Source organism: Myzus persicae, unplaced genomic scaffold (genome assembly GCF_001856785.1).
Source record: "Myzus persicae strain clone G006 unplaced genomic scaffold, MPER_G0061.0, whole genome shotgun sequence".
NCBI classification, from domain to species: Eukaryota; Metazoa; Arthropoda; class Insecta; order Hemiptera; family Aphididae; genus Myzus; species Myzus persicae.
The window spans coordinates 26,256-42,093 of NW_019101124.1; the positions used below are offsets into that span (position 1 = coordinate 26,256).

Here is a 15,838-nt window from a genome sequence, read left to right on the forward strand (position 1 = left end):
ATGGCAGACAACATACAAAAAATAACGATTATAACAATTATTATAGTAAAAAATATAGGAAAATCAGGTCAATTTATATAAACCATGCGAATATAATAAAAAGGAATGTAATATTGTTGTAAATAAACTGTAGTTACCTGCCTACTTATGCATTTTATAATTTGTACTGTATGTTAGGGTTTTTAAGGAGGGGAATTTAAAATTTATTTTTATTTATTTTTAAATTTAATTATACGATTGACCCATAAAATGTTATGTTTCTCTTCCATATTATACTCGTACTTGAAAATGTCGTACTGACATTATTTTGGAAAATACAAAACTGTTTAATATTATTAATTGTTGACGGTTAAATATAAATGGATTAAAAACGAAAGACAGTGAAATATCATGTCAATAATATTATATCACAATACATATATTTCTTAACATTACAATATTCACCATGTGCAGTACAATCACAAAACACGTTTATATAATATATTTAATTTATTGAAATAATGTAATTTAGGTAATACCTAATGATATACTAAATTTTCTAAGAATATTTTCTACGATTAATTAATTAATTAATTAACCTAACCAATGAAGGATATCCACAGTAATTTGTAACATAAGGAGAGGGTGGGGATTTTTTTCATTTTTAAATTTTTTGTTTCACCATCTGATTGGTGATAGTGATAAACCATTATTTGTGGAATGGTTTATTTCATAGAGGTAGGGAATATAAAGATTATTTATGAATTATATGTAGTCAGTAAAGTAATCGAACATCATTAATTTTAGTTAATTAATATGTAATTACTAATTTACAATTAACAAATGCATTTATCTTTTTAGTAAATAAGATTTTACCATTGATTTGATAATTTTAAGCTATTTATAAAATGTAATGTTTCTAGCTTCTCTAAAGTATAATATAAACTATCAAACCATTTGGAAATAACTTATTTCATTTATAACTTAAAAACAAAAATTGAAAATATTGTATGCAATCTGTGAGCATTTAATGGTTTTACCAAAAAAAAAAAACTTGGTTGACAGTTTGACATTGCAGCACATGGCCGCACCACTATATGCCATAAATTTATAAGTAAAATCAACATTCTTACACGTGGCAATTATATCGAGAGTAGTAAAAATAGCTAAGTAAAAAAAAATGTTTTTATTTTTAATTTACAAAATATTTATTTTGTGTTTTTTTATACAAGGTATATAATGATGATGATAATTGACCCAGAAAAAATGCAAGGGGAAAGTTGCTTCTATTCTTCCCCCATGTGGACGCTCTTGACTCCAATTTTTGAAATCACCCCAATTCACGATATTCTCATAATAAGTACAAATCGATTGGTGGGCCCGGCGAACAAGTAGGTACAATATTAATAATAATAATAATAATAATAATAATGATAATAATAATATGTGTGTGTATACTTAGTACTTACTCGCTTTGGGTTCTTCTATGTAGAAAACGACTTCGCCGTCACTGTCCCTTCTGGGCGGTGGGGGTAAAGTTTGAGCTTGTGGGCAATCCCTATTATTATTCGTCGCTCCGGGTGTGTCCATTTTGCTTTTTGATCTCTTCCGCTTCAAGACACTGGCGCGCTTCGCTACTTGCATAATCAAAGACTACACGGCAACACGACATAGAAACATAACGTATTATTATTTATATTATTGTACCACCGTCAAAAAGTATTTGGGAGTAAGTGACTAACTTTACTCAACGACGAGTTATCTTTCGGGTGTCCCGGTTCCTTGATGTAAATGTCCCAAGTGGCTTGGCTGTTGAAACATTTATCCGCTGCGTAGCACCTCCATAGGCATTGTATCAGCATCGCAGCCGCAGGTATTTGCCTGTTGAAATGCTTCTGCCGTTGTTTTTGCTGTACTTTTAATGCGAACCCAGAACCCAATATTCCCTAAAATTCAAAAGCGAAAGAGTGTAAGATGTCTCATATTCTTCAATCGTAAAGCAACTCCCTACCTAATAAGAAATATTTTTTTTCAATAATATATTAACATCTCTTAATTTAATGAAACTAATTAAATTAAATGACAAACATTGTGTATAATCTTCCAGTGTTTTTTTTTTAACATTTTAAATTTGATTGTAAGTTATAAGTTTAGTTTATTTTATTTCTATAACCTTATAAATGCAATTTTTTTGAGATTATTCAACCTATACTTTATTACTAATGTCTAATGGATAGTACCTAGTAAAATAAAGAACTTAAATAGCAATAATGGCATATAATTAAAAATATACATATTAATATAGACTGTCAGACCGTCTTCATTCATAATCGTTATACGTATACAATGTATTTATATCATTGAATTCAAATTTAATACATATATTACAACGACTCATCAGATACCTACTGTATAATAGAGTGGTATGCACTTGCCACATTTAAAAAAAAAAAAAATTTGAGTTTTGACTATATTACAAAACTTAAAATACCTATATAAATTGAAAGTGAACGCACATAGTTAAATTTTTTTTTTAAATAAAAATAGTCAGACTGTCGACTGGTTAAAAATGTAATTTATTTACAACTTTATAATGATAATGTGTTCCCCGTGTAAACTGTACATATCTATTCGCTTTATTTAATTAGACCCCGCTTCAACTGACACATATTTTGCTTTTACCATCTCAAGACAAATAATTTGAAGTACACAAATCGTATATTTTTGGTTATATTTTACTTGCAATTGTTATTCAATATGGGTTACCAACACGAGAATTGTTCGTAGTTGTTGTTGTATCCAAAAACACATATCCTTTTCATTAAATTAGGTATTTTAAATATGAGACCTTTTACAAGAAATAGAGAGATATTTGCCCTAGGAATTATATGTACATTTGTCGTTAAAATAATCATAATATTATAATAGGTATACTACAGCAGTTGTTCTGCTAAGGTTTATCATATTTTTAGTGAAAATAAATAAGTTTAAATAGTTAATGGATACTGAAATACATGTACCCTACTCGTCCTCGAGTATATAATCTTTATAATTTATGAACTTATAGAAAATATGTATAAGTATATAGGTAATATTAATTATTGCATAACACACGACATATTAGTAAATCCTAGATTCATGATTATATTTCAATAAAAAAAAATATGAACATTGTATTATGTAATATTTTAGCCATGCATACTTGTGAGAGAAAATTTCCGTTTGAAATTTCAAAAACGAACAATGCGTACATTATACGGTTATATGTTATGATGCGGGTGCAATGGGTACATGTATGCACGTGTATAACAAGTTTAGTACACTTTATCCTATACACTCACGCCCATCTGTTAAAAATATTCAAATTTTGATTATAAAATATTTTGTACAGATTGTTTTTTTGCCCTACTGAAGAATCATATAGTTTACATGATTTTGAACAAAGTAATACATTTTATTAGAAATGAAAAAAACAAAATTTGCATTTAATGCTTTTAAGACGGTTTAGTGTACAACGCAGTAACGATTTTTAACATGTCCTGTGTTGGCATTTCTGATAAATGAAATTTATTGAAGAGTTACCTAGTATTATTGTACCGATTATTAAATATATATAAAAATGGCCATACGTGTACAAAGTCTGAATTCAATCGATGTTTTCATTAAAAAATTTCAAAAAACAACAGTAAAATAAACATATTATATGATATAACGTTTTTAAAATATTAAGTAAAAATCAAAACTATATGACTCTGAAAAAACTGATATATTTGTTATAATTTTAAATAGTTATAAAAATTGAGTGCACTTTACAATTTGATAAATAGGTTATAGGTAACATTTGTATAGGACATTTAAGTGGACAATACGCATTGAAAAGCAATAAATAATTGTAAAACAGATTGAATCTTATGTACAACGAAATTGCTATTCATTTAGATAATATAATGTTCTTATTCAAGAATTATTGTTACTGAACCATTAATAATGTTCCAAGACTGAGTTATTTACAACAACAACAACAATTCACGAAAACGGTTTTCAAGTTTCTGACTAGGTACGAAACATGGCTTTGAACCGTGGTATGCGGTCACTGCTCGCATGTTCTTTGAAGTTATGGACAGATTAAGAAATAAATAGTATATTGAACATTTGTTTTCCAAAGCAAGTGGTTTGTTGAGAAAAACATAAAACAAAATATTGTAAAACCCAATAAGAAAACTGTATTCAAATTTATGTAATTAATTTTTTAATGAATTATATTGTAGACGTGTACATGGAATTGTATTTTAGAGTACTATACACGTAAAACATTTTTTAAACATAATAATTAAATATTTCAATACCAAATAGAAAACAATGATGATTTATAAGTTATAACTAATATAGATATTTTGATACACTAATACAATATAATATAATATATATTTATAAGTATTAAGTAATCACTACATTGTCCATATTATGTGGCTAGCGATGATAACTGTGATTGTATTTAACTGTTTAAGTATTTAATAGTAGACATTTTCTTGTAAATCGTTTAAAATATTATAAGCAAACAATTTGAGGTGTTCGGATAGTTATTTGTAGGTACGTATGGTTAAAAAAAAATATTTTGTTCTGATGATTAAATGAGTGCAATAAATGTTTATTACCTAGTCTCTTTCTACCGTTTCTATGAAATCGATGTCCGGTCAAGTCATGATTTATGAAAGGATAGTTAAACACATTAAAAGTTTTAAATTCATTTTTAAGTATATTAAAATATGAAGATTAGGTGTTATTTTTTCTTTTAATTTATACACAGCAATAATTCATGTTTGTAAGCTTGCGTTATGGGAAAATAATGCTAATTCTTAATATAACTTAGGTAAGTATTATTTACCTCAGTTTATTTTTATTTTTAATTGGGTATGTTTTGAAGTAATTTTACGTCATAAATTTCTACAATAAATATAAAGCTGGATTCCGACTTTTTTTACAGGGCAGAAATATTAAAATATGTGTACCTAAAGTATGGCATGTTTACACTGTATACAGTAATACGTAAAAATATTGTAGTTATAACATACTATTGTCTATTAAGCTTATATTTTCTTAATCCTAAATTTATCACGTCCGTATACGTTTTTATTCGCATACAAATTACAAAAAAAAATATATTAGTTATAGTGAATTTATAGCTATTATGACAAGCTAATTGTAATTTTTTTGAAAAAAGTTCATGTATAGTTTTAGGTAATAATTATAATAATTTAATATTTACATTTGCTTGTCTAAGTGATAACAACAGTATTAAATAGTAATTATTACTAAATACTAAAGTATTTTTTACTGAGGGGTAACAAATAGTGAAAATAGAAATTATTTTTCATCTATTTTGTATTAATGTCGTAGTATTGTTACTGTTCTCTTTGTCCACAAAGATTTAGGATATTTCGTACTGAATTTGACAGGTGAATTTTCCTAATTGTATGCTAATTATGCCTTATTGTTTATAATTTAATAGTTTTGTGATGAATTTACTTTGGCAGACACAGAGTAAAAGAATAGTCTAGTTCTAACCTAGATTATAATGGATATATTTTTCGATTATTAGGTACCCCATCAACTTTTATCCATTTTTATCAAAAAATATCGTCTCTTATATAAATGACTATTTTTTCGCCATAGATTTTACAACTTATTATTTCACAAAGCTTTAGTTTAGATGTATTCGTACTATGTGATTTCTTCTCATCCTGTGCTCTCCATTTTATGTCCCTACTACTTTTTCTTCAATTGACTTGAAACATAAATATCGGACATTTAGAAAAGCTCACATTTATTCAGCAATTGAGGATATAGTAGTTTCAATAAATTGGAAGCAACTGTAGATTTATATTGTCGTTCGGTATAACAGCTGATGATTATCAAAAATTGGGTAATTTTTTACTGATATCGTAAAGATATTCTAAACTATTTTGAAAGTCAAGATTATCTTAGGTATTCTTAAAAAAGTTCTAGGTAAATTTAATAAAATGTCGATTAATCAGATACTTCAATACTTGAGTTTTTTGGAGTCTTAATGGATTTCCACGGGACTGTTTATACTAATTAAAAGACTTCAGATTGTTTTTTCTAAATTTCCATCTTCATACTGATTTGATTATAAATAGGTACATTGTTTTGTGTCCTCGGTATTATCCGGCGCTCCGAAAAACTTACTATAAATTGCCTCATTTATTTGTATACTTGATGGTTCGATCTATATTAAAATATGAATTGGTTTCCTCACGTAGTGACTGATAGTAGACAGATAAATTGAGTTCAGAATAGATTCCTCTGTCTTTACAGGCTTGTAATAGTGGTCTAAACCTGTAGTATTTAGAGGAATGATGTAAGGGTTTTGGTACTCCCTTTGTATGGGGACTGCTAAGTAGTTTAAAAATGACTGTATCCGGACACGAATAACAGAAGTAGTACACATATTGTTATTATTTTTTTTGGGTCAATCTAACTTAGTGTGAAGTATTTCTTGTTGGTATCTGTGTAGGCCATTAATTTTTTTAACTCAGTTTATTTTTTCTCTTTGTTAATAATCGATGTCACCTATTATCCATGTATAATGTAGAAATATACAGTGTCCAGTGAGAATATACCCATAGCTAATGCTATAGAGGAGGACTTGCCATCCGGACAAAACCGGTTTTTTGCCGTTTTACCTATAAATTAAAAAAATAATCAAAAATCATGAAATTAATGAAAATAAAATGTTGAAAGGTCAACATTTTCAGGGAAATAAACTCTGCAAAATAAATATCTTCAATTGTTTCAAAAATAAAACAATTAAAAAATAATTTTTTAACTTTTTTACCAAAAAATAAAATAAAATATGTGTATTACTAGTCTGCGAGTCTAATAAAAAAAACAGATTAATGATCTATTTATTATCTCAAGAGATATTGCAATGGGTAAATCCTCGCGGGACACGCTTTTTAATTATTATCGTAACTAAAAGCAGTTCAGAATTTAAAACGTTAACAATTAAAATAAAATAAAAAGTTCAAAAAGCGTACACCAAAATGGATTTTCTTGAAATTTTTCTGCAGTAGATATATTATATTATTATCATCATTATTGTAAGATTCGGTAAACGCACAGAATAAGATTATACCTATTTTTTGAACTTAAGAATTCTAGTTGTTATTTGAATGTTTCACAAATATAATGGTATAATACCTACAGTAAAAAAAAAAAACTAACCTAACTAAATGGCTCTCTCCAGTTTGTTCGATATTATAATGTGTCTTGGGTAACTATACGACGGTTATTCGAAAGAAAAAAAATCGTTACTTTGCTAAACTGTTACGAATCTGACATGACAGTGCAACAATAGAAACTCAACTAAATGACATCGCTTCAGTCTATCGAACAATGGTTGATCCCATAAAATAATCATTCACAGTAAGGGGTGGAATTACTGAGTGATTTAAGATAATCTGAGTGAAATTAACATATTAATTTCAGAGGGGAGACGTGTAAAAATTTGACCCGCTGATCGGGGTCGAGTCCCGCAAATAGACTAAACTATAAATTATATATCACATAATATGTTATACGGCGTAGGTAGGCACAGATGGATGAGGGATGATGTTTTAAATAATACAATATCGTCACGACGTGAGCTACGTTAATTTCCTGCAGAATATTTACGCTGTCCGGGGTGCGAGGGTTAACTGTTTAATAAATATATGTGCGCGTATTATAGGTGTACCTATATTGTGTATAGTGTGCAGAAATCCATAAAATGTTTTATCTATAATGCCATGTACAACGGATTTAAATCGTCCTTATCGCTGTGCACATGGTGTATTACGATATAATGTAGGTATACACAAACCTATTTATTATAACTATATTACTACTACGAAATGATTAATTGATTAGAAGTTGCGATATAAACACACGGTATATTATTACTGAAGTATGTATCAATCATCACATGACGTATAAAAAAGGAACTGTTCATTTTGTGAAATTCGCATAAAATTAAAAATTATTATTATTATTATAAGTAAAACAAAATTTCTAGGTGTTGATTAATGCGGGACATGGGAGAGAAGCACTCATTCGTATCAAAGACTAAAGATAATAAGTTGAAACCCTCCCCTGGTCGAGCTTTAGATTGAGCCACTGATTTGCTACTGATTTACTGGTGCACTATATGTATGTTACATAATGACTATCAAGTGTCTATAGTTGAAATGTGATTTTCATTACTTTGCCCACAAAGGTCATATTATGGTGTCACTATATTGACGAGTACAATACTGTATACAGCTATCTAAACACTATAATACATTATATATTGCGCTATTGTATACCACCTCTATACCTCATATAATATTTTATAGATTTTAAACTGTAAATTCCATCGATTGTATCTTTTCTGAGAGCAATTTATTTGGGCGAATGCCTTTTTTTGACACTAGTTTTCAAAAATAATTATTAAAAATACAGGAAGATAAGCACATGCGTGATAGTAAGGGTAAAAGTTATAATGTATAAGGAAAATAATTTGATTTATACTATTAAAATTAGCTTGTATTTTTTATTTTTAAAAATGAAACTTCCCGTTTCGTGCCTACATAAAATTCCATCAGTACAATTTTTTACCTCTGATATGACAAGAACGATTTTAACGGTTATAATATAGTATACGTATAATACTAGGGTAATAAAATCTTGTATTAAAGTTGAGCTCCATGTACACAAATTTATTAATAAATACCAAATACAGTCCAAAAAATAATATAGTAAAAAAATATTTGACATACCATTCTACTACATACTTAGAACTGTCATAACACAATATGTCAAAATATTATTGTTAGAGTAATAGAGTATCAATGTATTGCTAAGAATTGGAATTAATTATTCTTATATAATAGGGCGGAATTCAGTCATACATGTTATTCCAGATCTGGAACTAACTGTATAACTCCTGAATTTACAAGCTCTTTTTTTATAAGAGCAACGGCTTCTATATTAATGATGGACTCTAACCAAACCATTTATCATCATCGCACCATTAAATTAAATTTTGAATAAATATATAATTCATAATCAATGTGACGCGTAGTAGTCTTATTTATTTTTAATTGAAGCTCGGTATTTTGGAAAAACGAAATGTTTTATTTTACTACACGGCGAGGTAGTTAAAAAATATAGATGTTAAAACCTAAAATGTTAAAGTATTAGCCGTACAAGCATACGGATAGGAGGTAGATTATGTGTGCTGTGTGTATAATATATAGGTAGTACCCAGTGGGTACCTACTGTAAATTTAATCAATATTATTAATAGTGTAATTGACATTATGCGCGTGCCGTAAACATAAAATGTTAAGCAATTTAATTTCATTAAATACTCTCCTTGTAAAAATGCTTAAAGTTCACAAAAAAAAAATAACGTTTCGCGTTTTTCCGTGATATAAAGGAGTTGAGATAGAAAATGCAGTTAGTTATTCTTTTATTTCCATCATAATATTTTAATTAAGCAAATTCCATTAGTTTTGTGGTACGGTCATTTCGGCTGAACAAAGTACTTATATACACATAAGCCAAGTAGTTTTAATAATATTTCCTCCATTAATTATACGTTTTGTCAAACGCCATTAATTTAATTAGTATTTAATCTTAGATACTTCACTAAAGGCTATTTAGAAATGATTCCATTGTTTGCACTGACGTGGATAAAACCATAACGGGCACATATATATATTTTAACCCAGACAAATTTTACGGATAATTATTTGTTATTTATTCTAATTTAAAACACTTATAAAATATTTGATGACTTATAATAACTGGCGTGCAATCCATCCAGTAGATTATTCAGAGTTCTATTTTTTTCAAGCGTACCCACACACTTAGCGTGCACACTAAATACTTATAAACTTACAGCTGGTAAAGCGAAGAACGAAATCGCGAATACACTGAAACACGAGGCGACGATCTTGCCGATCCACGTCTGAGGCACTGCGTCACCGTAACCTATCGTCGTAACAGTGATCTAGAAACGATGGAAACAAAAAAAAATTATTAATTGCCTATAATATAATACTATGTACAATTAACTACATTAAGACATCTTATTTGATCATATGCTGTATACAAAAAATGAGTTTTTTGTTTGAATATAGGTATGGAGATATTTTTGAGCAATATTAAAATCAACAAGTTCAGCTACTTGATGTTGAAAATCAATATTTTTATATTTTATTCCAAACAAAAGTTTTATTTTAATTTTAAGACATTAAACAGTCAAAAGGGATTATTATCTTACGCACAGTTTTAAAATGCGAATACAAGATCAATTCATTTTATAACACGATATTTTTCCTAAAATATAATTAAATTACGATATGCTTTATAAATATTAAATAATTTAATATTAACCTCATTTTATTGAAAAGAAATATCTATAGATTGGACAAAAACCTATCAAAAATTGCAAAATGTATATATGTAAGAAGGTAAAATTTCAAAATTTTTTTAATTCCTCGGTTATGTTATGACTTATGGCACATACAGTGGTTACAACTTTTTTTAATATTTGAACTTGGTCCATATAACAACATACATGGTTGGTGCCCTCTCAAATATATACATCCTAAATACAACTAAAATTGAGATTATTACTTAGATATTTTTGTATTACTATTATATAGTATATAATATATAATATATACTAGAGAAAAATTCTAAAAATGTCACCAATTTCCACTAAAAAATGTTTAGAAAAAAGAAACTTACCACTCCCCACCAGAGCGCGTCCGCGTAGCTGGAAAAATCGTTTCTTGATTTCCCGTCTTTACTGACCGCATCTTTTTCAGCGAGGTAAACAAAGTAGCTGCTAAATATTAAACCTAAAAATCCTATGTACAACGTAGTGATGAGCTCCTAAAATAATAATAATAATAAAATCAGTAATTAATAGCAATATCTCACTGGTGCTTTATAGTAATTATAATTTCACAACTAGAAAACTTTTCGAAAGTCAAGGGTATAAACTCTGTTACGGTGGAGATCGAAAGACGAAAAACTCAAACAAAACATGTTATAATCGAGACAAGCAGAAAACGTATGTTTCGAGATAGTTTCTTTTCACGTGTCGTCTACAACATATTTACACGTATTATATAATAATAATACACGATAATATTATCTTCTATCACATCGACTATAAGAACAACAAAAACAACAACAGTCAACAATAGACTCACTGAATCCCGCACCACCGTCCGTATATATTGCTATATTATGGTATAATATTATTTAGTTGTCAATTTTTCACACTGTTTTCCCTCTTCTCTCTGTATATAATGAACCCGACAACATAATATACCTATATACACGTACAGCCACAGCCGATTCACATAATGCATCTCGCATGGTTCTCATCAGAAAACATTTGGCTTTTGTTTGCCTTTAATTAAAGTTTTTTAATTAAAAACTTTTGGTTCCTAGCTATAACATTATAATTTGCAATAGAACGCCGCGGTCTCGATCTGCTTAGAAAATAGAAATCCTCCACGGACATATTATTATTATTCAATTCTCCCGAATATTATTAATATTACTTTACTAGCCTACTATCTGCTACAACGTTTCCTCAAGTAACAGAACATTACAACAATAACTAAAATAATAATAATTAATAACACATTATGTAGTTGTGGTATTTTGACTTTCGATCATTTTACAAACGTTGTCTTATTTAAATGTCCTCGAAACTCACTTGTCTATGAATAAATACAACTGAGCCGAGAAGCCGCCATGTACCGCCTTGACGGTCCACGTGAAGCATTCTCAATATTTGTAGAAACCTAATGCCTCTTATTGCTGATGTGGCAAACACCTGTCCATTGGAACCAATCGATAAGACCACGATTGAGGCCACGACAACGATTAGATCTGTGGAATAAAATGCAATTTGTTAATAATTGACAAGACTCGAAGTCCGATGTATTCGGATAAACATTAAACACGGTCAGCAGAAATTAGTGATTTTAATTTTGATCGTTTAACTGCGTAGTGTTTGTATTTTCTAAAAAATATTGATGATTTAATAGATTGATAAAATATTCTAGTGATTGATTTTAAAAACAAATTAATGTTCAACTTTATTATTATTTTTTAAACTTCTTATAAATTTACATATAAACCATAAACTATAAATGACAAACTTACTAATATATAATTGTTAACGTTTGTACATTTACTATATTACAATTACATATAATATATATCATTTATGAAGGTATATAAAACTGAAAATCATGTACTCCATTTTTTTTTTTTGCGTTAAAGTGCATATTATTACTATATTATGTATAGCTGTGGTATACAGTGCACAGAATGCAAATATGCTATACTTTTTTAAACTATTTGTTAAATAATTACCACCACACGTACCGCATATATGCTATTTTAGGTTAAATTCCGTGAAACTTAATTACACGCAGTCCGTGCATTATTTTTTTTTACAAATTTCAGATTGTTTCGTGTTTGAAATGATTACAGAATAATGCTATTATAAAGGTGCAGACCACTGCAGTTGCAGTTGCATACGCAGTGACTGTCAGCGTTGATAATATTTAAATTAATGTCCGTTCGATGTACACAATAATGGATGATAATGTTATATTTTTATTATATGAACATATTGTGCGCTATTAGAATATTTAATTTCAATTCACGAACTGAACTCGTTTTTGTTTCTGCCCCCGTAACACACATAGGTACATTACACGAACATCACGAACCGATTGTATTTTATACCTATAATCTGTAGGTATGTATTCGTCAACTAAATAAATTTAGATATTGTGTGACATATCATATTATGAATCCTTGTAGAGATTTAGAAGGGGACAATAGTATTATATTATTGGCGTTTTATTATATAGAGGAATAACTAGATGTCTACAATAAATGTTAAGAGGATGTCAGCGCACTGTTTGTTTTTCTCTCTGGCTCACGCGCAACATGGACATAACAAATTTAAGCAGAATAATTTTTTTTTATGTTTTTGAGTAATCTTAGAGTAAAATTACCCATTAAACAAAGAATAGAGATAAATATTTTCGAGAGTAAGACATCACATAAACATCATTCTAAACATCATTTAAATTAAATTTTTTTTTTTTATTAAAATATAAAATATAACATTTACAATCTGCATATAAAAAAAATACAATAAGCAAATATGAAAACAAAATATGACGGACAATAAGACGGCGAGTAGGGAAGCTATCCAGTGATAGGACCCATAGACGCGACTGCTAAATTAGCTCATTTTTAGTTTAAAAGATATCGACACCAACGTCGTTTAAGACGACGGGGGGATTGTCCAGGTAAATTAAAATTAAAATTTTTATTTTGCAAGTCGAATACAAAGTCAAATAATAATAAAATAAAAAACTTATATGTTTTATCGTCTATAATTTTTGAAAAAAGGTGATTTTATTCGAAGATTACTCAAAAATCATAAAAAATGATTTTAAGTGAAATCGTCTTACATAATATTTCTAAGAGAGAAAACAAATATTAAGCGCTGACATACTCTTAAATTTATCGAATTTTGTATATAACCACCATAATAGTGACTCGTGAGTGTATTATCGAACTAAGTATTGTATTTTAAATTGAAGGTCATTATAATATTAATTATTCTGGCCTGGTGTGGATCGGTGGTTGGCCCCAGTCAATAATTTGTGCGTCAGGATGGATAACCACCTAGGTTTTTAGTGACAAAATCCTTGTCCCACATTCCCGTTTTCCTTAATCAACCGTACTAACTTTAAATCGTTTGGTAATAATTGATTTCATATAATCGATATTATTTAAGGCGATAGTTTTTACTTTTGTTCTTTTGGGAATTAAGTTTATTAGTATATATTGCTATAGGGGATTCGTAATAATACAAATATACAATACAATATGACAATTGTATTTATAAAAGGTGCTCAACAGTATAACAGTTGTTGAGGGACATACCGTAGGCAATTTTGCAGAATCGTTTCAAGAAAACAATATTGGAAAACATTGGATAAGAAGTTCGATACAGGCAATATCCTTGAGTGCGTGTGGGCTGTGTTCATGTACATATCGTCCGAAACTGTGGTAAATAATTAGAGTGAATGACTTGACCGCATAACTGTATCACACAAACAATTTTTGTTTTTGACTAAAAGTGTGCCTTTTTTGTCAATAAATCTTGAAAATAGATTTGTATTATCTGTTAGAATGCCATTTATTGACTTTTCCACTTTTTACAGTTGGTTTAATGAATTTCATATTACACAATTTATTAAAACCTTTAAATGTATGCAGATATTGGAAAAAATGGAATTTATACTTCGGAAAAACCAAACAAAAGAACGGTCGATGTATTAAATTCCTTTCTTCAAAAAGTTATATTAATTGTATTATAGAATTACGAGTTAACAAAAGTAAGTTCTAAAGGGTTCTATGTAGGAAATCGTGTACTAATTGAATTAGAGAAATTTACATATTGGGGAATTATTAGTTCAAGGAAGTAAAGATTTTCAATGGATTAAACATTATAATATATTATAATAATTTGAGTTTATAATAATTCAAATTGTTGCAGAATTAAATTAAAAATAATATGTTTTACAATATGATATGATTGTGTATATATTTCAGTTTACCTGCATTCCATTGTATACCTAACCCTTTAATATTCATTTCTCTCGATACGTCTTGTATATTGCCTATTCAGGCTATTAGAAATTTATTAAATTCTATTAATGTTGTATAATATAAGATAAGTTACAGTATTTATGTTTTCTCCTCCTAAAAGTTAGGGATTCATTGCATTCAATGAAATAATAATATGAGGTGTTCAACTTTAGGATACGATCAGTTCCGTACGAATGTTTATTGCCTTAAGTCATGTTTGATATTTATTTGTCCAAGTAGGACAACGTGTTTGAAATGTAAGGTGTCATCGCAAAATTAGGCCGGTCGATTCACCAATATTCAATTAAATGATACACTTAAGCAACAAACATGAATGATGAATTACATAATATGAAATGTTCTAACATGAACGGAAATCCTTAGGTCTAATGAAATCCAAATTGGTGGTATTTGACTGTGAGGATTGTACCAAAAAAAAACTTAAATAAAACAGTCAAGAAAGAATCAAAACCTATCAAAACTATATGACGAACGAAAGGTAACAATATATTTTTCTAAATGGGGAGGTAAGTATAAATGAAATTATGAAACAACTATAACCCATTAAAAAAATACAGAATAAAATATTAAAAATTTAAGATATTACCACAAAAAATACTTATACACCCGTATGAATGTATTAGCATAAAAAAAAATATATTCTACAAAGCTTCGACACTTTATATAATTCAAAATAATGTTACTTTTAAAACTGAACATGGATATAGACAAATATCTAATATAAAAATACCACCGTGCTAGATTCAAAAATTTACAATATATTACTACCATTAGAAATATTAAACACAGTAATTATTCTTACAAGATACTTTTGATGCTTTTAGTTGTATAGCTTTATATTTCATTATTCAACTACATAATTTTAAACATTATATTACATTATATTGAAACATAGAGAAAAAAATTTATTTTTATTGATATTTTAGTTAGGTAAGAAAAATGTACTGTAATAAACATTTATTAACTTGCGTTTAAAATTGTGAACTCATGAGCTCTCATACAAACACATAAAGTGTTTAAATCTTCTTGAAGGATAAAAAATTATAGAGAAAAAAGAAGTCAAGAATAGTGTATACATTATTGAA

General features: G+C 28.2%; 1 protein-coding gene across 4 annotated transcripts in view; it reads right to left on the bottom strand.

The window, feature by feature from the left end:
- LOC111027791 (potassium voltage-gated channel subfamily KQT member 1) overlaps positions 1-15,838 on the bottom strand; it is a 234,949-nt gene that overhangs the window by 5,530 nt on the left and 213,581 nt on the right. For all 4 annotated transcript variants that reach the window (XM_022306223.1, XM_022306222.1, XM_022306220.1 and 1 more), the window contains 5 exons: positions 11,764-11,939; positions 10,779-10,925; positions 9,925-10,035; positions 1,722-1,925; positions 1,449-1,632 (listed from right to left, as the gene is read on the bottom strand). In XM_022306223.1, coding sequence (XP_022161915.1) covers positions 1,449-1,632; positions 1,722-1,925; positions 9,925-10,035; positions 10,779-10,925; positions 11,764-11,939 — 822 coding nt within the window. The remainder of the gene's footprint in view (positions 1-1,448; positions 1,633-1,721; positions 1,926-9,924; positions 10,036-10,778; positions 10,926-11,763; positions 11,940-15,838) is intronic.